The sequence below is a fragment of the Zootermopsis nevadensis genome, unplaced genomic scaffold (assembly GCF_977971745.1).
Source record: "Zootermopsis nevadensis isolate Lab colony 2312 unplaced genomic scaffold, Znev_1.0 Znev_ptg000026l, whole genome shotgun sequence".
Classification (NCBI taxonomy): Eukaryota; Metazoa; Arthropoda; class Insecta; order Blattodea; family Termopsidae; genus Zootermopsis; species Zootermopsis nevadensis.
This window is the reverse complement of record NW_028259158.1, coordinates 655,872-681,581: the sequence shown is the minus strand read 5'-3', so window position 1 is coordinate 681,581 and position 25,710 is coordinate 655,872. Positions and strand designations below refer to the sequence as shown.

The 25,710-nt window shown below is 38.8% G+C and overlaps 2 protein-coding genes and 1 long non-coding RNA gene across 10 annotated transcripts in view; 2 read left to right on the top strand and 1 right to left on the bottom strand.

Annotated features, from left to right (window-relative positions):
• Positions 1-25,710, top strand: part of LOC147872541 (uncharacterized) — a 108,828-nt gene that overhangs the window by 60,390 nt on the left and 22,728 nt on the right. The gene's annotated exons all lie outside the window — the stretch shown is intronic.
• LOC147872543 (uncharacterized) lies at positions 971-10,399 on the top strand. 8 transcript variants are annotated; one of them, XM_087356278.1, is made up of 7 exons: positions 3,114-3,253; positions 3,454-3,643; positions 4,013-4,174; positions 6,947-7,120; positions 7,673-7,844; positions 8,684-8,767; positions 10,065-10,399. In XM_087356278.1, exons 2-4 carry the CDS (start codon positions 3,458-3,460, stop codon positions 7,058-7,060), a joined length of 462 nt encoding a protein of 153 aa, XP_087212404.1. In that variant the 5' UTR covers positions 3,114-3,253; positions 3,454-3,457; the 3' UTR covers positions 7,061-7,120; positions 7,673-7,844; positions 8,684-8,767; positions 10,065-10,399. The 8 variants fall into 8 exon arrangements, with proteins under 8 accessions (XP_087212408.1, XP_087212407.1, XP_087212406.1 ...); XM_087356277.1 differs by having other exon boundaries at positions 7,664-7,844; XM_087356282.1 differs by lacking the exon at positions 3,454-3,643 and adding an exon at positions 971-1,248 and having other exon boundaries at positions 3,094-3,253; positions 6,947-7,844.
• Positions 6,025-14,350, bottom strand: LOC147872542 (uncharacterized). Its single transcript, XR_015537207.1, has 2 exons — positions 13,587-14,350; positions 6,025-7,035 (listed from the first exon to the last, which is right to left on the bottom strand). It is a non-coding gene; the product is annotated as an uncharacterized LOC147872542 (long non-coding RNA).

Genomic DNA, 25,710 nt, shown 5'->3' with positions numbered 1-25,710 from the left:
AAATTTGTTTTGGTGCCAGTGGCCAAGAACACAATGGAAATAAACAGTGTTACATCACAGCAGCTTGCTAAGAGCATCTTCACTCAAAGATGTCATAAGAAATGGTGTTATAAAATTATCTATAGTCTAAAATCTCAAATGACCAAAACATCAGTTAGTGATTCGATATGACTTTGATATGGATTCTGAGAAAACACGTGAAAGAGAATAATATTATTACAATTATGTCCACAATATCAGCAAGACTGCAATTTCTTGGTATAAATTTGATAATCGACTGAATACAATATAAAATGGCATTTTCTTACACAATTCCACGGCTTCAAATTTCTGACCTGACTGAAGAAAAAACTTTATCCAGACAAAAAGCCTTAATCTCTTTCCCATTTAAATGAAGACCAAAATACTTTACAATTTTGAATTTAGTTTGTTAGCACGTGTAAACTACATGTGACAGAGACCCTTGAATTAAGAATCAATACAAATCAAAGTTCCTTTCAAGAATTAACGACGTGGACTTGAGTTTGTCGGATTCCTGGAATGATCTGCCAACACTTTCATGTTAATCAGTGGAAATGCATCGGTAGGAGAAATGGCTATTTCACACCCCTGAAACAGAAAGGAATTGGGAAGAAGTAGATAAAAGAGTCGCGTTTTTCAGGAAGTCGAACTAAAAACCATCTTTTCACTTTGCTTATAAAAGCCATGCAGTTGATATGTTCGGACACAGTTTCAATGCTTAGAAAGCCACATCACCAAAATACAAATGAAAGCCCTGCATTTGCATCTTCGCATGCAACACGATTTGCAGCTCAAGTTAGGACTCGGACAGGAAATCCCTGGTCCAGATTCCAAGACATCGTTCGAAGGAAACATTAATCATCTGCATTTTTGCGTTTTGAAGTGCGTGCTGACACAGACTACTGGGTGTTAATGCTTCATAGTGTGGTGGACAACACATCTTGGAATGAGAGAGTTTAATGTGTGAAAGGCTGTAAGTTGCAGGTGCTCCTGGCTTTGGCCGCAGCTTGTCACCAAAGATGTGATTCCTCTTCCTGGAAAGAATATGGTATTTCCTTTTATCAGCTTCATCCCATTTCACAATCTCAGTTCAAGCTAATGCCACAGGAAGAACTTCAAAACGCCAGTCATTCTGCATTTGTTCCGCAGCAGATAGGGGGGCTCTGCAGTTTCACTCATTTAGCAAGTGCGGTGGGTCGACTTGAGGTGTTTACACAGATGTTGGAGGTAACTTGTAGGCATGCAATTGCTAGCGCCCACCGACAATCTATTCGGTGATGAAGACTTAGTCACTCGGTGTGTTATAGATGCTCGTGCAGTACAATTCGGTGACTGATGGGCTATGTGGTAAATGTGCGCCAGGATGTAGGCGAAATGTGGATTATTTGTTTCATAGTGCTTCGTGCAAATTTCATTGTCTGTAGTTTCCGAACCTAGCTGTCCTTTCGCGGCGTTGCTTTCATAAATTATTCGAAGATTTTTAGGTTATGGATATGTTCGGTAGTTGGTTTCTTAAAGGTGAAGTTGGTAGGATCTTTTTGGTCATTATATGTCTGTAGTCTGGCAGTCACGGAAGTACTCTTCAGCAACCTCGTTGCTACTTATGAGTTTACAATCTGTGGAGTGGTATTTCAGGCAGCATTTGGTTCGGCAGTGCAGTGAAGTGTTCGCGGACTGACATCTACTTCAGTGCTGATGTCGGTAGATGACAGGAAAGATCGTCAGGGTGCGCATATAACGATCATTGAATATCCCTCGTGCTCCGGCGGTGGCGGGATTTGTTCGCTATTTTTCAGACGTTGCCGTCCCTGCGTATGAGAAAATGGCGCAGCTGCTGTGGTTATCTTGTGTTCTTCCGTCGGCGTAATTGTAGGATGCATTATCAGTCCAGTGCAGATTTATTATTTATTATGAAATAAATAATAAATAGTTTGTGAAAATATTTCGTCTGTTTTTAGGTGCTTTTGCTAAATCACAGAAAATTCCTCCAACATGCTTTTTTTGTTTAACAGATTTTAGCACATTGTCTGTTAGTTTGAAAGCAGCATCTTCAGTGGATACACCTTTCCTGAAGCCAAATTGTTCCGGGACTAATATGTTGTTAGCATGCATATGATGACTTAATCTATTGTACATAATCTTCTCAAGCACTTTAGAAAAAGTAGTTAAAAGTGAAATTGGCCTGTAATTTGTCATACTGGTTTTGTCCCCTTTCTTGTACAGCGGTCCTACTACAGACATTTTAAGGCGGTCAGGGAAAATGCCTGTGTATAATGAGTGATTACAAATGTGGGTTAATGGACGACTAATTAAAGGTGAATACGCTTCCAAAATTTTACTTGTTATTTCATCATAACCTGATGAGGTTTTTGACTTGAGGGACTATCACACTTTTCCCCTCAGTTTCAGTGGTTGGAATGATATTAAGGCCAGAACATTTTACAGGAAACAGCGTCTTCTGTCCCTGTTTGATTTAAATTTAAGCTTTCAGTAATTGTTAGAAACAACTTATTGAAGGCATTAGCAACAGTTCCAGGATCCTTTACTTTTTCATTGTTTATTAGAAGCGATGGCATCTGTTCTGTTAATATATTTTTCCTGCTGCTAACGCTTGACACATGGCCACCACATATTCTTCCAGCAATCAGATGCGTCAGCATCCTTAGTGTAGGTCATGCATTGTGTAGTCACCTCTCACCAGCCCATAGCTAATCCCTTTATTGACTGAGCTGTCTGAGCAAACAAAAGTATTTATTGTTAATTAACTATATTATCAAACCCACACTAATCTTAGCATCATAACACAAGACAGTTCTTCGTGAAAATAATCTTACAATGCCACACTGTTATTGTGTAACACGCTTTTACTCTCTGATCTCCTCGTTTCATTCTAGCTCTAATTAACGTTTTATAACATTGAAACAATTGTGACACTTTCTGGATAATACATCAGTTCTGACCTGCACCAAGTGATGCACCACTTGATGTTTTTATGCTCATAATATTCAGTTTCAGAGACAAATTGGTATCCCGGCAGTTATTAATTATTCCTTTGCATGTATGTTGTTACAGAATGCAGGACCTGTCTGCTCACGAGCAGCACGAGTTTCAAAAACTGCAGAAGGATCTGGATCTAAGGAAGTCTGAGATTGCCGAGCTTGCTCGCACTAAAGAGAAACTGAGCTCAAGAGTAGAAGAAATGGATAACCAAATTTCTGATTTGCAGGAGCAGGTATGCAGTTCAGGTGCACTCTTACTAAGGTGCTGCTAGTGTGTCTTGTTTGCTGTTTAAGTCACATATTTCCTCATCGTATAATATCCTAAATTATGGATACTTCATTTTCAAGCACTGTAATTTGTGTTATTTCCTTAAATTAAGGGATTATATTTCATAAGCGTAGGAAATGTATTTAGAGAACAGGTCTAATTTAGGTTTATGCAGCTCTGGGGGGCAGAGGAAATGGTTCAACAATTGGCAGACTCCAAACTTACCCTTGAAGAACGTGTGAAGGATTTGGAAGAAGCCGTAGCAGATTTAGAGGCCTTGCAAGGCATGAATCAACAGCTCCAAGAAGGTAGCCGAGAACTGAAAGTGGATCTTGCTAATTTTGCTACTAGGGAGGTATGATTCATATGGATAACTTCCACCTTTATGGGGAGAGCTTCTTTGGTTGTCCATGACAAATGAGAAGAAATTTATGGGCGAGTTACTGCAGTGTTTCTTAGTCTTTTCTACATGGTTTTACACTGAAATATAGTTCAGTATTTCTCAGCACATGTACTGTTGTAAAATTATGTATGTATGCACATTTATGCAGAAATCATATTCAGTTTTCTTTCGCACTTGAAAAAATTTGTAGATTGACATTTTAAGACCAAGTAATAAATGATAAAAGTTACAGAAAATAAAATATTAGTTTTACTGTGATTATTCTGAAAATATTGATGCTACTGCCTGTGTTTAAGAGAATTACACAATTATATATTCCAGGCACAGCGAGAAAAGGAAGAAGCTTTAGAAACACTGGCAGACCGAGAAATTACCATCGCCAAGTTCCGTGAACTGGTCCAGCAGAGTCAGGAGCTGCAGCAACGGTTGGAGAGGGAATCCACAAAACCTGTTTGTGCTCTTCCAGAGATCCTAGATTTTAAGGCATGTGTTTTCGTATTTTGTAGAAGGAAATGTGAACTGTTTTTTGTAGGCGTTTAGTATGTCACAGTTTGTGGGCTTCACCTGAAATTGTTAGGGAGAATGAAAAAGTATGATCTAATTGGAATGGTTCAGGACAGAGTGCAGCAGTGTCTTATATGTGAGAGAGTGTTTAGGTGCCATGGTAGATTTAAACAGATGTTAGTAATGCAATATATACCATGCTGAGTTATATGTCAACACATGTTATTTGCTGGAGGATTAACTATCTGGTAACAGAATTTGAAGGTTGAACACCTGTAATGCCAAAACCTGTCATTGGACATGATCCTGATTCACTTCAATTCATTCATTTCATTGAGATTATTTTAATATTATCCTGAGGAAGAAGGTTGGTTAAATTTGACTGAATTTTCCTCAGTGTCTCTGGGTGAATGCCAATACAGTACCTGAAAAAAGGATATCTTTTGTTATTATATTCCAATTTTATTCAGTACACTAAACCACTGTCATTAAATAAAGTAAAAGTCAGTCAGTTCCATCCTCTTACCTTTTCCTGGGTCTTCCAGGAGGATTCTCCACCAAAATTCAGTGTATATTAATTTATGATAATTATAATTTTATTACCATAACAGTATTAGCTGAGGTGTGATGTACCGGTAATAATAGTTTTGTTCCTTTAGAAAATGTTTACTGAAAGTAAAGCCCGTACAAAGGCAGTTGATTTGGAGCTTCGATGCCGTGATGTGCAACAGTCAAATCAACACGTGTAGTATCTAGCGGCAAATATGCCTGAAACATTGACGAGCAGGGGAGGTATGTGCGTGTTGCACTTAGTTACATCCTCATTGTCTCTCGTTTCCTAAATTGTGAGCCTCTCGTACAGGCAATGCTTCGTTCTTTCAAAACAGGAGTACGTCTGTTCAAGTAGATTTATGTGGAGTGTTGTTTTGTAGGAGACCATGATGCAGTACTTGTGTTGTTGCTGATTTCACGGTTGTTGTGGAAGGCAGAAATCTTGTTATCACAAGTGAGGGACAAGTTCTGCCCATTGAAAAGATTGGTCGTATTGCAGTTGTCAGGGGCCATGCTGTTGAACAGTTTACTTTCAAGTCAAGACTTTGTCATTATGTGTATATTGTATTTGTTTTTGCCCATTACTGGGTACAGGTGTCATAACAAGAGAGACGCAAGATTACTTCCCTCGTAAAAACACAGATACACAGAGAATAAAATATTTATTTTGTAGTTTTAAATCTAAATGCAATTTCTTCCTAGTTATTGTTTATTCTGGCGTGATTCTTCAAGGCTTTTGGTTTGTTTGTTGAGGATCGTCATCCTCGAATTATAATCTGTTTTGATGATTTAGATACTTGTGTTGCTGTAGATTTCTTTTCTTCCCATGTTCACTCATGTTTTACAAAATTCAAACAAAATGTTTGTCACTTACTCTGATGTGACCCTTCTGACATCTTCCTGTTTTACATTCGAACCACTTCCAGCAACAGAATGCTACTCTGTCATACAGCAAGTATGGACTAAAGAATAGATTGTCTGCTTACACAATTGATAGTGAGACTATGCAGTCTGAAAAGATTCAGTGCTTTGTATTGCTGATGATGTAAACATTTTGTCATACATTCTAAATGAGGGAAAAAACCTTATTTTATACATAAGCATTTGTACTAGCTCTTATTTTGTTGCTACTAGGAATACTGCTTTCTGTGGACTGTAAGTGCTTATAGATAAGGACAAGATGTTTACACAGAATTTGTATGGAAACATTTTGTCTTAACCCATTTAGACTCTGAAGAAGTATCATTAATTATTTCTGTGGAAAGTGAAAACTGGTATCACATTTTTCCCAAAGTGTTTTATTTCTGTATATTATATGTTTAGAAAAGTGGTTCTCAAACAAAAGTTTTGTCTGGGCCATATTCACTTTTACATAATTGTGCCAAAATCTAAGTAGACTGTGATAATTTTTTTAACGTCTTGTTTCCTTTGTTTCTTCTGTGAAACATTCCACAAGTTCTAAAAGTAACATAATAAAAAGTAGATGTGCAGGTAGAATAAGAATATTCTACTGGTTTATCCCCTCAGAATATTCTCCTATTAAATCCATACAGTTCTACCATTGGTGCTAACCAAACAGTAAACAGTTTTTGAAGATCATTTTGAGTGCTGCTGTTTAATGTCTTGAATTTAGTGTATATGGTATCCTTTTAAACAGTTCTTGAGTTTGAGAAATAAAAAAATTGTTAGGAGGCAAGAAGAATAGAGGTTTGATTATTGTTATCTATGTTGTATGTTGGGAAACCTGAAGGGAAGAGACCATTGAGGAGACCTAGACGTAGATGGGAGAATAATCTCAGGCGGGATCTATGGGAGATAGGAGTTGAAGGAAACTAGATTTTGTTGGCCCAGGACAGGGTCCAGTGGAGGGCTTTGGTTAATTCGGTGACGAACCTTCAGGTTCGGTAGGCCATCTAGTTAGTTAGTTAGTTAGTTAGTTATGTTGTATATTATTCATACCTTCTCTTTGAATCTCCTGAACCAATGTTCTTAATGTGTCATGTCAGTGAACATGTAGCAAGAACTGATAAAAGTGAACACTAAACAAAAGAAGCCACAAGCACAGTTACAGCCTCTTACAAAAGAATAATTTCAGTGATTGCACTTAGGTTTCAGTGTCATTGAACTTTTGAATCTCTCATTGAGAGTGTGCTTTGCTGACTCAGATATATGACAAGTTTTATTTATTTGTTGTATCAGCGCAAACTGGATGATGCACAGGAGCTTTTGAAGCAGACAGAGAAGGAATTGAAGGAACTGTGGATCACTTGCAGGTTGATATTGACGCACTGGAAACAGAAAGAGGAAAATTAAAGGAGAAACTAAAGAACTACTCGAAGAAAGCTTTAATAGAGGGTATTTCAAAAACAGCAGGTCAGTTGACTCCCTACTGTATGATTGCGTGTGTGTGTGTATATATATCCTCAAACCGAACGTCGTGATCGAGTGTTTAACACTCCTGCTTTGTATTAAGGAGGTTCTGGGTTCAAATCTCTGCCCGAGAGACTTTCTATCATGACTGGTTTTCTTCGTGGTTTTCCTCAGTCTTTCCAGGCAAATGCCAGAATAGCTCCTTAAATAAGGCTACAACTGCTTCCTTCCACATCCTTTCCAATTAGCTATCTTCCTCTCATTTGACACTATAGTCTCAGCTACTGGAAAAAGCATCATTAAATAAACTACAAATAAATAAATATCCTGACTTCATTAGAATGTTATGATATGGTTGTTGGTTATTTTTTCTTAATTCATATTGGTGCTGATATTTATTTTAATGATTTGTCTCTATTTGTTTGTGAGTCTAAAGTGCAGGTGTCTGTAGATTGACAATAGCTGATGACATATCTAATACTAGTTATTATGTATTTATATTCTCTGAATAATTCACTGCAGTAATGTTCCTATTTTATCACTGAGTTCTCCTAGTCAAGTGCAGTAGCCATCAACACGAAAATTGCCTGCAATGGTTCGTGACTAGCCACTTCTGATGCAGGAGATCAAATACTTGAGAATTGCACTGAGAAATGTTCAGAATGAAAAACTTCAGCTCCAGACAAAACTTGCAAAGAATCAGCTGGACAGTTTACAGCCGCTGAAGGTGAGAATCTGTTATTTTTGAACTTGTGTTAACGACCATACACAAAAGAAGAAATACTATGCAATATGCATTAGTGGTACTGCAAAATGTAATGATTCCATAAAGATATGTGACAGTTACTGATTTATTGTACTAGTTATGTTGGTCATTGTCAATTGTCTGACGTAAGTAGGATGATTTTGCACTCACTCTATACACATGTGCAGTCATTTCTACATTTATGTGATAGATGCATGAAAAATTGTGTTAACAACATTAAACCAAAGTTAAGTTATGAGAGTCATTAATAAATTATTTGCACTTTCTAGATGCAAATATGTGTGGTGGCAGTGACAGCGAATCTGTTGTTAGTAGCAACTACAAAAATACTGAGAATATTTTAATAGCCAAGGCACTGTTAAACACCTGCTTATCGGAACTGCTGCCAAAAAATGATGAGTTGTTTTAGTGTGATGGTGTGAATGTAAATGCTTCTAAATGTTGCTGTATATTCCTCTAAATTGTGGTCCTTAAATGTCAAGTGTGTGGATTAGATTAGGGATTATGATTTTTGTAAAGTGCCTTCTTTCTTAAGAAATGGCCAGGTACTACATGTGGGATGGACTTTCAGGTAGAGGCCCTTTGTGCATTATCTGAATTTCAGTCCCTGAGGTGTATTTGCTAATGGTTTTATAGTCTTTCTGTGATTCTATTAGGTACTGTGCGTGACTGTAATCTTGAGACTTGAAAGGAATGCAGGAAGTCCGAAGCGGTAAAGGCAGACACTGTCTTTCCTCCTTCACCCCACAAGTCTTAAGATTGCAGTCGCGAACAGTATATTTGTTTGTATACTGATTCAGATTCCGAAGAAGAAAATATTTTGCTGAGAATTGGAAGTTCCAAAGGAGCAAGATGACAAAGAAAACCAAGAGGAATCTAACTGGGTAATTTAAAAAAGAAAGCCTCAGCTTTATATAAAGAAAGTTACTGATTATAATCAGCAGAGCCAGTACATTGGAATATTACCACTTTCTTTTGTTTTGGACTTCATCCATCATATGTTCTTAAAAAGTCAAAAATTCTCAAAACTTTATAAAATCACTGAATTTAAATGATGGATCCTCCGTTCAGTTCAGGGAAAATAGGTGGAGACACCTACGCTATTGTAGACTGAGCTATTCCTGATCTGTAAACCAAGTAATTTTAACAATGAAGTTTATATATTATCTCTTTCAGATACATTCACACACATTGCATTCTTATAAATGTCGCTAAGGTAATTAACTACAAGAAGCAGAGTTCTTTTTGAGAAGCTAATAGCCAGTCACTCATTTGAACAAAAAATTCCCTGCCTTTTATAGAAACTAAAGTTTGATCACCTTGTTAACCGTTAACCATAACCCACCACTGGGCCCTGTCCTTAGCCAGTTGAATCCAGTCCATGCCTTCCCAACCTATTTTTTAAGATTCATGTTAATATTAACCTGTCATTTGCATAAGGTCTCCCAAGTGGTCTCTTTCCTTAAGGTCTTCTAAAATTTTGTTTGAATTTCTCATCTTCCCATGCTGCATGCCCTGCCTATCTTATCCTATTTTATTTCATCACAAAGAGTGAGAAATATCAAATTTCTCATATTGTCATTTTTCCCTCTTTCTGCTATTTCGTATTTTTTTGGTCCAAATGTTCTCAAAACTCATTTAATCAAAACCTTTCTGTTTCTGGTCTTCTTTAGCATGATAGACCGATAGGGCTGTAGTTAAGATGGAGTGGTCTAGGGTGGGACCCTGATAATTTGTTTATTGCTGGGACATTGCCCATGCATACCCTCAGAATGTCTCTTTTTAAACTTTGAAAAATTATATAAAATAAAAGTCACAACTAATAAGTCCTTTAATTTCTCATGTCTCTGTTGGAGGCAAAGCATTAAGTGTGTGCATTTTGTGAGATGTTTCTATATTTAAATTCTGCATTTAAAAGTGTAAGTATACCATTAAGTAATGACTAGAACAGCTTTATATCAGGGTTTGTGTCAATTTCTACCAACCAGGAACTGCATGCTAGACCACTTGAGACTTTAATTTGTAAGACCACATTGCTGGAAACCAATTATCATGCCCATATAAAAAACTGGCAAAATTATAGTTTTTGATTATTATTATTAGGTTTTTTTATAGGAGACAGCAATGAATTGGAGAGAGACATATGGGTAACCACTGACACTGTGCCTTTTATATTTCCAGGAAATATTTCCCGTGATGGTGACCCTAAAGTTGTTGACATCAGCTCGCGAGTTCCAGGCACTCCAGCATGGCTGGATAGATTGGCACCAGCAAATTATCTCATTCAAGAGGTGACTAAATTACAGGATTTACTAAAGAGAGTTGAAGAACTGCAGTATGACCTCCGAAACGTTGGTTGACATTGACCAGACTACAACGCGCAACAACCCAGAAGACAGAAATCTTCATACTCACCGCTGTGAAAACCTCAAATCTTACAAGATTTGAGTGAATCACTTAGATTGAAAACAATTTAATATCACCAGAAATAAACTTTGTCACAATCCATTGTCATATTCACTAGAGTGAATTTGTATTTGAAAATCTCTGCAGAGGGGGCTGGTAGATTAGACATCATTCTCATTTAAAAACTTATTGGTTCAATCCCAGTCATATCTGCTTCTGATTTTTTTCTGCTTACAGATTGAAGCTTTCGCTTCTGCCAAAGATAAAAACTTTGAGAATCTGAAGAATGCTAGGCTCCTATCATGATTTGGATCTCATGTCAGACTGCAGGTATTTGTGCTGACCATCATTCTCATGATCAGTGGGCGTATTGGAATTTGCCGTATGGTGTTCTCACCTCAGAAATAGATTATGCCCCCTTGCATAGTGCTTCGTGCTAATTTCATTGTGCTGTAGTTTCCGATCCTGGCTGTCCTTTCGCGGCGTTGCTTTCATAAAGTATTCGAAGATTTTTAGGTTATGGATATGTTTGGTAGTGATGAGTGATAAACAGTGACCTGTGATTTTGTCACTGTGATCAGAAAATCACGATCACTGGAGTGGTTAAAGTGCTCACTAAACAGTGATCACACTGATTCTTAATTTCTTATGCATCCTAGCGAGAACACGGTAGACTTATTTTGACTGCTCAGAGCAATTTAGAGTCAGATCACAGTGATTCTCAGTAATTTCTTTTGCATGCTAGTGAGAAAACGGGACACTACAGTATTTTGACAGCTCAGTTCTACTGTCAGTAAATATTAAATAAACGATTTCTATACATTTTGTTTCATTTAAAACTTGATTCTGTTTTATAATGTATATTAAATAAATTATATTGTCCATATCATCATACATGGAGCACACTCATAGCTGCCTATCTACAAAGTTGTGTTACATAATATATTATAGATTAATTAATTTTTGTAAACCATGACTTCACGCAAGCAAATAAAAATAGATTAACAACGCAACAATGCAACATGTGGGAACCAAATTGAACCGTACGCTAGTGTGATGTGATCACGGCGATCACTATATGAGAACTTAAAACACAGGGGAGTATGTAAGACTTGAGGTTCTCACAGCGGTGAGTATGAAGATTTCTGTCTTCTGGGTTCTTGCGCTGTGTAGTCTGGTCGATGTTAACCAACGTTTCAGAGGTCATACTGCCTCCGTCATCAGAGTATGAAGCTTTCTGTCTTCTGGGTTGTTGCGCTGTGTAGTCTGGTCGATGTTAACCAACGTTTCAGAGGTCATACTGCCTCCGTCATAAGAGTATGAAGCTTTCTGTCTTCTGGGTTGTTGCGCTGTGTAGTCTGGTCGATGTTAACCAACGTTTCAGAGGTCATACTGCCTCCGTCATCAGAGTATGAAGATTTCTGTCTTCTGGGTTGTTGCGCTGTGTAGCCTGGTCGATGTTAACCAACGTTTCAGAGGTCATACTGCCTCCGTCATCAGAGTATGAAGATTTCTGTCTTCTGGGTTGTTGCGCTGTGTAGTCTGGTCGATGTTAACCAACGTTTCGGAGGTCATACTGCCTCCGTCATCAGGGCGATGAGTCTGAAGATTTCTGTCTTCTGGGTTGTTGCGCTGTGTAGTCTGGTCGATGTTAACCAACGTTTCAGAGGTCATACTGCCTCCGTCATCAGAGTATGAAGATTTCTGTCTTCTGGGTTGTTGCGCTGTGTAGTCTGGTCGATGTTAACCAACGTTTCAGAGGTCATACTGCCTCCGTCATCAGAGTATGAAGATTTCTGTCTTCTGGGTTGTTGCGCTGTGTAGTCTGGTCGATGTTAACCAACGTTTCAGAGGTCATACTGCCTCCGTCATCAGAGTATGAAGATTTCTGTCTTCTGGGTTGTTGCGCTGTGTAGTCTGGTCGATGTTAACCAACGTTTCGGAGGTCATACTGCCTCCGTCATCAGAGTATGAAGATTTCTGTCTTCTGGGTTGTTGCGCTGTGTAGTCTGGTCGATGTTAACCAACGTTTCAGAGGTCATACTGCCTCCGTCATCAGAGTATGAAGATTTCTGTCTTCTGGGTTGTTGCGCTGTGTAGTCTGGTCGATGTTAACCAACGTTTCAGAGGTCATACTGCCTCCGTCATCAGAGTATGAAGATTTCTGTCTTCTGGGTTGTTGCGCTGTGTAGCCTGGTCGATGTTAACCAACGTTTCAGAGGTCATACCGCCTCCGTCATCAGAGTATGAAGATTTCTGTCTTCTGGGTTGTTGCGCTGTGTAGTCTGGTCGATGTTAACCAACGTTTCGGAGGTCATACTGCCTCCGTCATCAGGGCGATGAGTCTGAAGATTTCTGTCTTCTGGGTTGTTGCGCTGTGTAGTCTGGTCGATGTTAACCAACGTTTCAGAGGTCATACTGCCTCTGTCATCAGGGCGATGAGTCTGAAGATTTCTGTCTTCTGGGTTGTTGCGCTGTGTAGTCTGGTCGATGTTAACCAACGTTTCAGAGGTCATACTGCCTCTGTCATCAGGGTGGGTATATTTAGATGGTCTATTAAAACATTAGACTGTGACTGCGCTGTGATTTACAATCTAACAATTATATTGACGTATTAGTTGCAAGAAATACACCAAGAATAGGTACAGCAACATCAAGAGCCATTGTAGAGGTAAATCGTTACCTTGAAGAAGCATTTCTTGCAAGGAACGAAGATACTTTGCAATGGTGGAAAGCGCATCAATTCAATTATCCACACCTCAGCATGGTTGTTCGTGAAATATTTTGTGCATTAGGCAGCTCGGTGCCTTGTGAATGAGTTTTTTCAAAAGCAGGGATGCTGATTACCGAGCGTCGGAATAGACTGAGCAGTAAGAAAGCAAAAATGCTTGTGTTTTTGAATTGTAAGGTGGGAAATGTTACTTAATTCTGTTATTTTCTTGCATGCCAAGTCACTAACACACACACATACACACACACACACATATATATATATATATATATATATATATATATATATGGGGGTAATTAAAATACTGGTTTCTGGTGCCTTAAAATGTATTTATACTAATGTATTTACCTTATGTTCAGTTTCCAAATTGGCTGATTGCTTGCAACATACAATATTGTATAGGAAATGTTATATTTTGAAAAGAATATTAGTTTAAATAAAGTTAGGCGTACACCTAACCTAACTGTAAACTTTCATTTTAGATACAAAGTATTAAATACAATATTCTTGTAATAAAATAATTTTATTTTACTTTTTAAATAACCATTATTTCAAATACAACTTACACATTCTGAATTTTCGACATGTTAATTTCTGTAATTTTAGTATTCATAACATCAGCCGTACTGTAATCATACGTAAACAGAGCAGCAACAGACAGCCAATCATATTCGCAGTAGCATCACTGTGTACCACTACAGTCAGTATTGCCAATGCAGCGATGAGCTAAATCACAGCCGTGACAGAATGCTGAATGCATGCTCGGATCTCGATCACTGTGATTGAGAGTGAGCAATCACAGTCAAACCTGTGTTCACAGAAGAGCAGTTTAAATCATCACTACATATAATTGAGCGGTCCATGTCCACTGCTATTTCGTTGCATGGCAACCATTTAGTTCGTCAAGCAGTAACTATGCGGCGCCACGACAGTAAATAATAGAATATGGTCAATGCGATTATGCGTATATTAGATCATCGTAATAAATACAGTTGTTTCAGTCAGTACATTAAAAAAATGAACCAGGACCAAGAATGGACGCTTTTGCTAGTCCGCAATACGTCAATATCAAGAGCAATGGGGTATCTAAGCGAGAAAGCAATTATTTAAGAAACGCGTGTGTTCCGAACAGGAGCTCGTCTGTCCGATTCTTTTGTTTTGGAAGAGGTCGCTTTCATGAAGCATTAAGAAAAGAGACTGATCTCTTTCTTCTAACCCTTCAGCGTGGAGTGCCAAGCACTGCTCGCATAATGCGCGCTAAGATTTCTTCTTCTGCGTAGCGACTGACCTTGTTGTTTATGTATTCTGGCTCCAGTAGTCGTATAGAGAAAAAAGCTGGCTGTCGATTGATATATAACATGACTCTGACAGATCGATTTTGCCAGTGTTTTTCGACTTTGAAATATAGATCGATTATTGAACTCAACTGCAGTCAGTCTCTGCTCTGTAGCTCCCTCTATCGAAGACGAATGAAGTAATATAGTTGCGGCTACGACAGCTGTGTAGGACACATTGCAAGCTTTGCAACGGTATATGATGTCAGCAAGCTTCGTATGAACGGACTTCTGTAGCACATATCAGTCGCGATTATGGCTTCGAGTAGCAGACGTTTTTTTGTCTCCCAAGCAGAAAATCCTCCCACAGCACAATATAGACTTCGGATTTAAATGCTCGGCTTTGTGTTTGGGAAGTGAATTATATCGCTGTAGAAACGTATTGTTAAAATACCAATCACGCGGCACATTATTGTAAAGAACTGAACACGATCTACAACAATACTTGTGAGAGGAACGGTGAAAAAAAGGAATGTTTTCACTGAAAATCCCCTTGTACGTTTGTATACAGCTATATATAAACGACGTACGAATAGAATCCAAAGGAAATCAAATTGAAAAGGAAGACATGAATAACACTGTTTTTTTTAATGCAGACAAACTAAATGTGCATGAAGGGAGAAAAGAGAATCTGTCTGGAAGGAAAGAAAATCGATTTATTATAGTCCGTGAAAACAATCGGCCGGCCTATATTACGTAAATGTTGTAGCCTGCTCTCTCCTGCCAGGAAATTACCAGTTCGCCTGTAACTTACAGTATAGTCAGCACGCACAACTACTTTGTCGGAGAAGTTGCCTGCGCTGTAGGCTATATTAAAATAAAACTTAAAAACTTTATAGCATGACCAGTAAAAACACTGCATGGTGGAGGTGGGGTGTGAATACATCTTAGCCTGAAACTTCCAAAGGGACCTTGGATGAACTAGGCATAGATGGGGGATGATATTAAAATAGACCTTAGGAAGAACGTAGGATGGTGTCAATTTGCTCAGAATAGATACCGGCACTGACTGTTGTCAACACGGCGATGAACTTTCGTGTTCCAAGAAAGGGTATGAAATCTTTGAACAGCTGAGCGCCTATCAACTTCTTGGGGTGGCCTCCACTGCATGGAGTTGGTTTGTCGGCTAGTTGTTGGGTCTTCGCAGAGAAATGTAGGCCTAACAGTGCTTTTGTAGCTGTAAGGGGTCACGGAAAACTGCCTTGCATCTTTGGTTTTGGGAGTCTGTTGCCCATTAAAAAATGTTACTTACCTGTATTTTCCTGTTTTCATATTTTTCGATTAAAATATTTTCGTTTTGGGTATTTTTTTGGTTTTTACTCTTTATAATACAAATATTAGGCCTATTAGAATGTTTATTTTCTTTGTTCGAAGTATTTTAACAGATTTTTACTTCTTAGCAAAATATTCATGCCCATATTAAGGCATAATAAATTGTGTTTATTTATAAAATACGCATCTTATATTTTTTCTTACTTGTTGCCTTAATCTTCCACTTATTGTTAAGTATTTTCCTTGATTTCTAATTATTTAACTTTTTATATCACAGTTCCCTTTTTAAAAAAATATGGCATTTCCAAAAGTTAAATATTAAACTTCCTCTGTTATTACTCGTATGCTGATTACTTTCTGTCTCACAAGACACTCTTCCTTCAAGCTTAATAGTTTCTTGTTAAGTTTTTTGTGTTAAAATATTGACGAAAGTTTCCTACTTTGAAAGCTATTTCTGAATGTCTTTTGATTTCTAAATGATAATATGACCATCGGTTAATTGTGGAGACTTTAAATAATTATATTACTCAACTGTAGTTAACCAGTGTTATCGTTTTTCTTTTATCATTATTTTTCTCTATTTTCTTTGTTTATTTAGGGACGTGCAAATTTATGTTCAATCGTAAGTATTTCTTAATCCGGAGACTTAGTTTCCAGCTTATCTTTTATGATCTCGAAACAACCTAAAATGATCTGTAAGGACTTGTAACGAATCCGATATGTAGCAAAGCTGTGAGCTGTTTGACAGAGTGGTTAATCTTATACACAGCCTCCTCCTGTTTTCGGAGCCCACATTAATACCAGCTGCAATCAAAATGAGTTCCTTGATGTTTATAAGGCTGTGGCAATCTCAGGTAATCGTGAAAGTGTTCTGACTGCCTCGTACATCGCGTTCCTCAGACAATGGAAAATTCCAGGTGTGATTGCTGTGTAGAGCATCAGTCACTGTTACAAGCCCCTGAGTCCTTACAGTGCTGCCATCATCATGAGAAATCTTTTCTGCTCGCAACTCTCGGTCGTGGACACCGGACGGACGAGTCAGAAGCTAACGTCTGAACTCAAGTGAGTCTGCGGTTGGAAAGGACAGTGTTCTACACGGACCAGCACGCGCAACCCTCCTGACCATGAAACTGGCGTCTGAGAATTTGCTAACAACACGCAACTTCACTGCAGTCATTCAAATAACATTCAACAAATTACAATCACATCCAATTTAATATTAAAATAAAAATACAATAATAATTCTGTAGATCTTATTACGATGTTTTTGTCGAATCTAAAGGTCGATCTATCTTCTAAATACCACGATCTCCCGAACAGCCTTACAAGACAGTTCGAAATTCTGGGAACCCCGTGTTACTGCCTAGTTTCTTTATATTTACGTCAAAAATGGTGAAGTTTATTGGATCAATTGTTTTCCTTTGAGAGAAAAGTTAATCCATCTACATATTTACAATGTATTTTTCTGTATTTCATAACAAATACGTGTTCTGTAACATCAATTTGAGGATAGGAAAATGTAGTAGAATAATATTCAAAGAACACAAAAAATAATATTAATATTTTATTCAATTTGGATTCTCTCGTTGTTCATGAGACTGTCTGCCGTGCCCCTAAATGTCCTCTTTCTGGCTAGTAGTAGTGTGTGAAATGTTGCAGTTACTGGAAACCACTGAATTTGCTCACATTCCCACGTTGACTTGTTTCAGGGTAGTAAATATTTTCGCAAGACACGTGTCTTGTCGTTTATCAAAATTCTAGTCCCTATTTATCTTGGTTCTTGGCTAGTCACAAATGAACTGTACGAGTGCGTCCCCGTGGTGCCTTAATTCAGCATCCAGCGTCGCTTTCAATTGATTAACAAACGTCAAAGAATCCTTGAACAAGGTAAATAGAACGTATCACCCTTCACCTACATGTGGGGATCCTGCTGCCACGAAAGCAAATTGTTGGCAGTCAGGTGGAATGGCTAGACGGTATTTATTCAAGCAAATTTTATCCCTCTAATCGAATTTCTTCATTCATTTGGGATCCGAAACACGTTGTGTTCGAGGGCTCCCATACTTGAGTGCATAGAATCAGCTTGTGAGATATTTGTCATTTATACGACTTGTAACGTTAAAGGTGTAGTGCTTTGGGGTGGGATGGTTACTCGAGGTTCATGAAATTAATGCTCAGTGTGGAATCATGCCCGCACGTCGCTGTGTTTCGTATTTTAAATTACTGACACTAAAACTCTTGTATGTAGTTCAAGTCAACATTTTTAATTTATCAAGACCGGTTCATCTTGAAAATAAATTATATATTTACACATTTTTTTGTAACGCCTTGCATTAATAGAATGAGCTAAGCTACCAGGAATACTTTTCTTAGCCATATCATGTCTCATGCTGCTGCACAGATGAAAATTGGCCACAGATGGCCACTGCTAGGATGCCACGTGCAACTACAATTGGTGCCAAACGCCAGAGTTCTCACAATAACCATTTTCATAGCAGACTATTTAGTGCACGTGTGCCACCAGAAAGCCTTGATGGTATCTTTTAGTTGAAATGTGAATATAAAAAAACATTTTTCCGTATATTTAACTGTTATTAAAACGCAGTCTTAAAAGGTGTCAGAGAACATAAACAGTGTGAGAAAAGTAATACGACGTTTCGATATTTTATACTAAACATAGTACAATTTAAACTATATCGTGATCAAGTTAATTTTAATATTGTTATAACAACGCACTTTGTAGAGTTCACTCAATTTTAATGTTCATTTTCTTCAACTTTTCAATTCCCAGCACGTGACTTCCAAGACGTAAATCTTAAAATTTTTGCTGTCCCAGATTAAAATTTCAATTACGGTTCTTATTCAGTGATCCAGCCATAAACTAAAGACCTTGATTTTACAACCGAATGAAACTCGATCATGCTGCCACAGTCATTCCAGATGACGGCTTAATGAAAGACTGTTTGGAAGAATGTTTTAATCGCCGATGTCATAATAAGGCAGGGTTCCTGAACCTCTTCCATAACTGCGACAACATTTACCCCTTCTTATCGAAATATAGGCTGCGTGTTTATAAATGGAACCAATTCGTCAGGGCCCCATATTTTTATATTGAGAGTCCTACAAATTTAGACCAACTACTGCAAAGAGATTCACACATTACTCAGTGCCCTTTTTGAGTGATCAGTTCTATTTTCTGTTCTGTTACTGTCATTCGCACGCGTCTCTCCACATGCCCATTAGTGAGACGAGTCCTGCTCTTGATTTGTCTTCCTTCACTAAGATGAACAGCTGTTCACAAGGACATGCGCTGCCAAACATTCATTCATTTGTCAAGTGGAATTCTCTAAACAGAAGTTTCTGTGATCCGCTGTCTCTACAGCTGTCTCACTGTGTGCAATATTTATTCTTGTAACTACACACACACTTCCATTTCCAGTTGCGGATTTTATTCTATTTACAACCACCAGTTATTGACTTATTAGAGAACAATTACGTGGGCCTCAAAAAATAAATCGGCCGCCTGCGGAATGGGCATCCCTGTCTTCAGGTTCGTGTTTTGTCACGTCTTCACTGAACGTTCAGGTTCTTGTGGCGGTGGATTTGAAACGCGGTTAGGTTAGGTTAGGTTAAGCAATCTTTAACAATAACCAGTAAAGTCAATGACAAAATTGAATATCATACCGAGTTTTGTCAAAATCATTCATGTAATGTGGACGCTGTTACTTGCGAACAGACCGACTAAAGTTACGAACACGTAGGCGTTTTTGAAATGCAGCTGAAGTGAGTGTCTTGTTAAAAGTGGGAAGATAGAAGTTGCAAGACGTTTTTCACTTGGAAATCTTTAATTCCAAAACACGAAAGTCATCGGATTGTCCCTATCATGTAGCTAAAACCTACAAAGATGATAAGAGAGACGAGAAGGGGAACTCCATATTTTGCACTCTTCACCGCTGGGTTGCGACACCAGGCAGCCTTGTCGGTGGCTATCACCTTTTTACAGGAATGTCTAGCGGTTAGAACGCTGGCCTTGGAATCCTGGGGGTCTCGGGTTCGATTCCCGGCGGTGCCCGAATTTATAACTTGTGTTGGGCAAGGCCGTGGTCTAGGCATCACGGAGTTTTCCTCCGTGGCATCCCAACAATTACTCCATTCACACACAGAAGAAGGCAATGGCAAACCACTTCTGGATCATCTGCCAAGAACGTATATGAACAGGTCCCAGTCCGAGAAAAGGATGGAACGATCCTGTTCATAATAAGTCGGCAACCTCCTGTAAAGGAGACGGCGTTATAAAGAAGAATCGCTTCGATCTTTAGAGTGTGTGCCTGACGTTTACAATCATGAGAATAATGCATCAGTCCTACTCTTGAACATAGACACATGGTTTAAAGTATTCTGCATTTCCTGCTTTCTGTTATTAAATGGCATTCAAAATCGCAGAAAACGCCTGCGTGAATTACGTAGGCTCTCCCGCCTGAAGAGCTTGCCGGAGTAGTTGCCGAATCATCAGGCTTCCTGGAAACTTGAAGAGAGTTACTAAATTCATAAAGTTATAGGAATAGTTGCAGGCACATCTAAACACCTTTACCTTCGTCATAGAATATACGTACTTATGTAGTATTATAGTCATCCATACCGAATATTTGCAAATAAAAATAATTGATTCGAAATCTCACATACTGGCCATAGGGCCTATACAAAAATTGTCAAATCCTTGACAACGAACTAAGCTCAGTGCAATGCAGACGAACACGGGGAGTGTAGATAAAATCTATCTGTATAGGAGGCCACCACACCAGACCGGTACCTCCACAGCTTCAAGGACTGGACTTGATTGCAGGGAGAGAACAAGAACGTAGAACCCTTTTAGGGTAATACAAAACGCTAGTTCATTATTTAGATTTGAATTATCGGCAATATAATTAAAGAAATGTGGGATTCCGAGAAAACACATTTTCATTCACTTCATTGAATCACGTTTAAATATAGATTACCCTTCGACGACTTTTACTGCAGTTGTTGGTGCTATTGAAATTGAGAGGGGAGTTTTCTAGGTTAAGCACGTGATGCGTTTGTTATTGTCATGTTTCTCCCCACCTGTGTAAGTGGTCCCCCCTCTACCAAGTGCCAACAGCCTCTTCGGAGGGTGGAGGTCAGGGCACCCTCATGCCCTTGGGGTGAGATATCACCCCTAAAGGCGAATGAGTCAACGGCTTACGACGCGGAAAGCAAGGGGAATCCACCTCATTAAAGATCCTCGGGATTTCCCAAGTATCAGCAGCTGCCAATCAATTCTAGTATTGATTGCAAAAGAAGGAGAAGAATAAGAAGTTCGGGCAGGTCTCTCTGATGCGCGCGCAGCTTGTGGAAGTGTTATTCCGGGATGCTGGCGAGCTAGTTGCTTGTATGTCAGAAGCCAGCTGACTGATGAGTTTAAGAGCAAAATATCGTGAAAGGAGTCACTGTTATTTCCAAGTTTCGTTGTGGTGGATGATTACTTTAGAATTACAGAACACTTAGATTGTTAATACGAACTGAAAGAAAGGCATATACGTTCCTTTCTTATTTTAGCTAATGGAAAATGGCTGAAACTAGGAGCAACGCAATGACAGATTTTTTACGTTGTGAAAGACAAAAAAACTTTTTTGTCCGTGAGTTGGAAAGTGTTACAGTTATCTACGTCGATTTTTTGTTACGTAACTATGTGGTAATAAACATTTGATGGTAATTTATATTACCGCTATTGTATGATTGTGAACTATCTGTGAATGAAAGTCAAGGTTATTTTGTTGGTGAGAATTTGACTTTGCATGCCGCCTGTGAAGACAAGTGTTGATCACTTTCAAAGTCTCTTTACGGTAAATATTATGTATTAATGCTATTTCATTTGTATAAATGAACCATTCCAGAGGTAAACGAGTGCATAACGTTTCACTGGTTTTCTGTTGAATGTTTCAAGCAATAAGAAACGGACTCAAGATAGATACAGAAGGAACGTTTTTGGTGAAAACAGTTTCTCAGTCGTTACAAGCGTTGAAAAACTGAAAACCCCCTTTCTGACAATACACTGTTTTTCATTGCAAAATATTTTCTTAGTGATGTTAAGAAATTGAAGTGGTAGTGGTGTATTACTTTTGAAGAAGAATCAGTTGATATGGCACCGCGACGAAACCATCACGGCGGTCATGGCGGGGGCCACGGGGGTCATGGTGGCGCCACTGGAGTCGGGGGAAACGGGAATGAAGTTCGAGGTTTCGGTATCGATCCCGAAACAATCGAGAATTACGATGCCAACGTAACGCGCTGTAACAACACAAACGCAGACATGATCAACCTGGATGTTCTGAGAGACGCAGTCAAGGTTACGGCCACTGACGTTGGGCAGTACATGCACAGGGGAAATGTTTTGATGCGCGGGCAAGGTCTTGGTCAGAAAGACAACGCCATCAGAATTTGTGGACCAACAAGGCCTACGATTTGGCTTTCAAAGCTTGTGGTTGTCTATGCGGTCGTGGTCATTTGAAGAAAGATTTAGATTGGATGCCACCGCCCCCTTCAAACATTGGCTGTGGGGGCCGTGCAGATGTTAATAAGAAGACGTAACCGACAGAATGCGAGACCGACATTGGCGCTGCGTTTCATCCGAACAGGAACAACGTCCAGGTGCAGCAGAACAGCTGATTTCTGTTGCCGGCGAGGTCAGAGGTCACACTGGGTCCTCTTCCCCACCTGCATCAGGATCCAGCGAGCCAAATGTTTCTCCCATCCACAGTGGGTCTGGAAACGGTGGCAAGAAGAATTCCAAATTTGAGTTCTTCTCTGACAGATCACGGTAAGGTCTTCACTTACAGTTTCTTAACTTTCTCGGAGATGGGGGGTGGTTGTGTGTGTGGGCATTGTTAGTATATCCACTTACTCGTATTTAAGTTTATAATTATGCCATTAAATTTGCACATTTGATACGTGATACGTGAAAAACTGTGGACTAATATTCCGTGTTATACGTTCATGTTAAACGAGAATGTTTCACTTTGACTTTTCTGTGTGTTGCATCAGAGTTGTGGGATGGATAGAGCCATATGAAGGGCATTGTGCAGGCAGTGCTTTTTACAAAGAACACCGAAACACCCGTGCAACATTTTCATACTACAAGAGTTGAAAGGCTGTGTCGTATCACAAGCACAAACTGTATAATACAAGAATAAGTTCTCGCTCCGGATTTTGAACTCTGTAGCTGTAACGAAATTAATCCAGCATTTTAACTGGACCTATGACACAGATACCTTCTTGAAAAGTTGAACATATTTAAGCGTGTTAGCAACAATATCTGCACAGCGGAGTTCGTTAATCGGGACTAACGTGTTAGTCAGTTCTAGCGCCGGCTGTGCACATATGTCGCTGTTCAACTTAACACTTGAAATGACGTGAGGGGTACAAGTGTACTTGGCACGCGGTTAAGAGCGCCCACACAGAATGAGAAATGCTGAAGCCCTGGATAACTAATCAGTTTCAGCATTTTGAATAAACATCAGAGTCTAGTCATCTCTCGTACAGCTACTAGTTGCTCAGATTGTCGACAAATTCCTCATCTTTTATGGAACCCGAAGAGTCAGTGGTCCCTGTACTTGGATGAATCCAGTTCATACACTCATATTAATTTATTCAATGTACCTTTTAATATTATTATTCCATCTGCGCCTAGATCTACCAGTTGGTCGTTCCCGTCGAAGCTTTCCGCCCCAAAATGTATGTTTTTCTCATGTCTTTCTTACTTGTTACGTGCCCCAAATATTATTTGGGGAACAGTATAAATTATGAGCTACCTCATTATGCAGCTTTCTCCTTGGCAATGATTAACTGTTAATGAATTTTAAAATGAATCGGTCATTGCCTGAGTTCATTCACGAGGCAGTAATAAAGACTACAGCCCAGAATTCGGTCGTGTCATTTTATACTTAACGTCGCTTTCACACTTACTTGAACACGTTACAGCAGGTTATCTAAGGCAAGTCTGGGAAAGGAGTGAGTGGTTATACGAGGGTCAACGTGGGTTTAGACCAGGGTACTCATGCGAAAGTCAAGTAGTCACGGTTTGTCTTGAGATTGCTGATTCATTGGACGAGGGAATCAGGACTGATGCGGTTATTATAGATTTCTCAAAGGCATTCGATTAAGTCCCACACGATAGGCTGATCACAAAAATTGCTGCTTCCGGTGTGGACTTGAGGAATTTCTCTTAGGACGCTCGCAAAGAGTAAGAGTGGACGGGCAACTATCTCATGAAGTCAGGGTAACGTCAGGAGTGCCGCAAGGGAGCGTATTAGGCCCCTTGCTATTCCTAGCTTATGTTAATGATATTTGGAAAAACATTGATTCAAATATACGGCTTTTCGCTGAAAATAATGGATAGTAGTGACATTGATAAGTTACAGACAGATATGAATAGATTATGGGAATGGGCGGTAGAAAATGAAATGAAGAGAAATCCAGGTAAAAGTAAAGCAGTCAGCTTCAATAGAGCTTGGGTGAAGGATAGGCTAATTAATTAATTCCGGAGGCAAATAGCTTTAAGCACTTAGGAAAACTTATTCGCGGCGATCTGAGCTGGGCAGATCATGTAAATTACACACTAATTAAAGCATGGAAGGCTCTCCATTTCGTAATGCGTATACTGAAAAAGGGAAATAAGAATACGAAACGTTTAGCTTATACGTCGCTAGTGAGACCGATACTTGAATATGGAGCTGTGTGTTAGGACCCTTTCAGGGAAGGACAGGTAAGAGCCCTAAATCGGGTGCAGAAGAGAGCGGCTAAATTTGCAAATTTCACGAACGAATCTGGTTGGGAAACATTGGCACAGCGTAGATTGATAGCCCGAATGTGCACCCTTTTCAAGGCATACACGGGGGGCCGGGCTTGGAAAATGATAGAGGATAGATTATTAAAGCCATGCTACCTGGGCAGGGACGATCATACTCGGAAAATTAGGACTAGGAAACAAAGAACGGATGTAGGCAAATATTCCTTTGTAAATAGGACCATAAGAAGCTGGAACCAATTACCTCCAGGCGTGCTAGAGTCTTTCCCCTGTAAATTAGGCACCTTTAGAAAGAGGGTCAGAAAAGTAGTTACAAGCTAGGGGTTATTAAGTTGGGGAATAAATGGTGATAAGGGAAGTGAAGTGTCTTAGTCTCCAAGTGATGAAGGGCTGTAGTTCTTTGGGATAAAATTTTCATGTACTGAGAGCGGACTTTATATTCTACTCTAAGTATTGTGATTAATTAGTGGATGTGTGTTTTGTATTGTGTGTCAGATGTTTTATTTTGAGTGTGGTATGTTGTATTGTTGTGTCTCATTGTATTGTTGTGTGAGTGCATCAGTTCATGACGTTTGTAATACATTACAGTTATTGTCTTATGTCTAGGTGGTATTAATTTCTTTTTTTTAAGTTAAGTACTTGAGGTTGGATGGTTTTGTAATTTATGAGTTGGTTGATTTTGAGTGGGATGTGTTGTTTTTGTTGTGTCCTTTTGTTTATTGTTTTGTTCTGTCTCTGTGTTGATGTATCTCATTGTTTATTGTGTCTTATTGTTTTTGTTGTGTCCTTTTGTTTATTGTTTTGTTCTGTCTCTGTGTTGATGTATCTCATTGTTTGTTGTGTCTTATTGTTTTTGTGTCATTTTTTATTGTTTTGTTCTGTCTCTGTGTTGATGTATCTCATTGTTTGTTGTGTCTTATTGTTTTTGTTGTGTCCTTTTGTTTATTGTTTTGTTCTGTCTCATTGTGTTGATGTATCTCATTGTTTGTTGTGTCTTATTGTTTTTGTTGTGTCCTTTTGTTTATTGTTTTGTTCTGTCTCTGTGTTGATGTATCTCATTGTTTATTGTGTCTTATTGTTTTTGTTGTGTCCTTTTGTTTATTGTTTTGTTCTGTCTCTGTGTTGATGTATCTCATTGTTTGTTGTGTCTTATTGTTTTTTGTGTCATTTTTTATTGTTTTGTTCTGTCTCTGTGTTGATGTATCTCATTGTTTGTTGTGTCTTATTGTTTTTGTTGTGTCCTTTTGTTTATTGTTTTGTTCT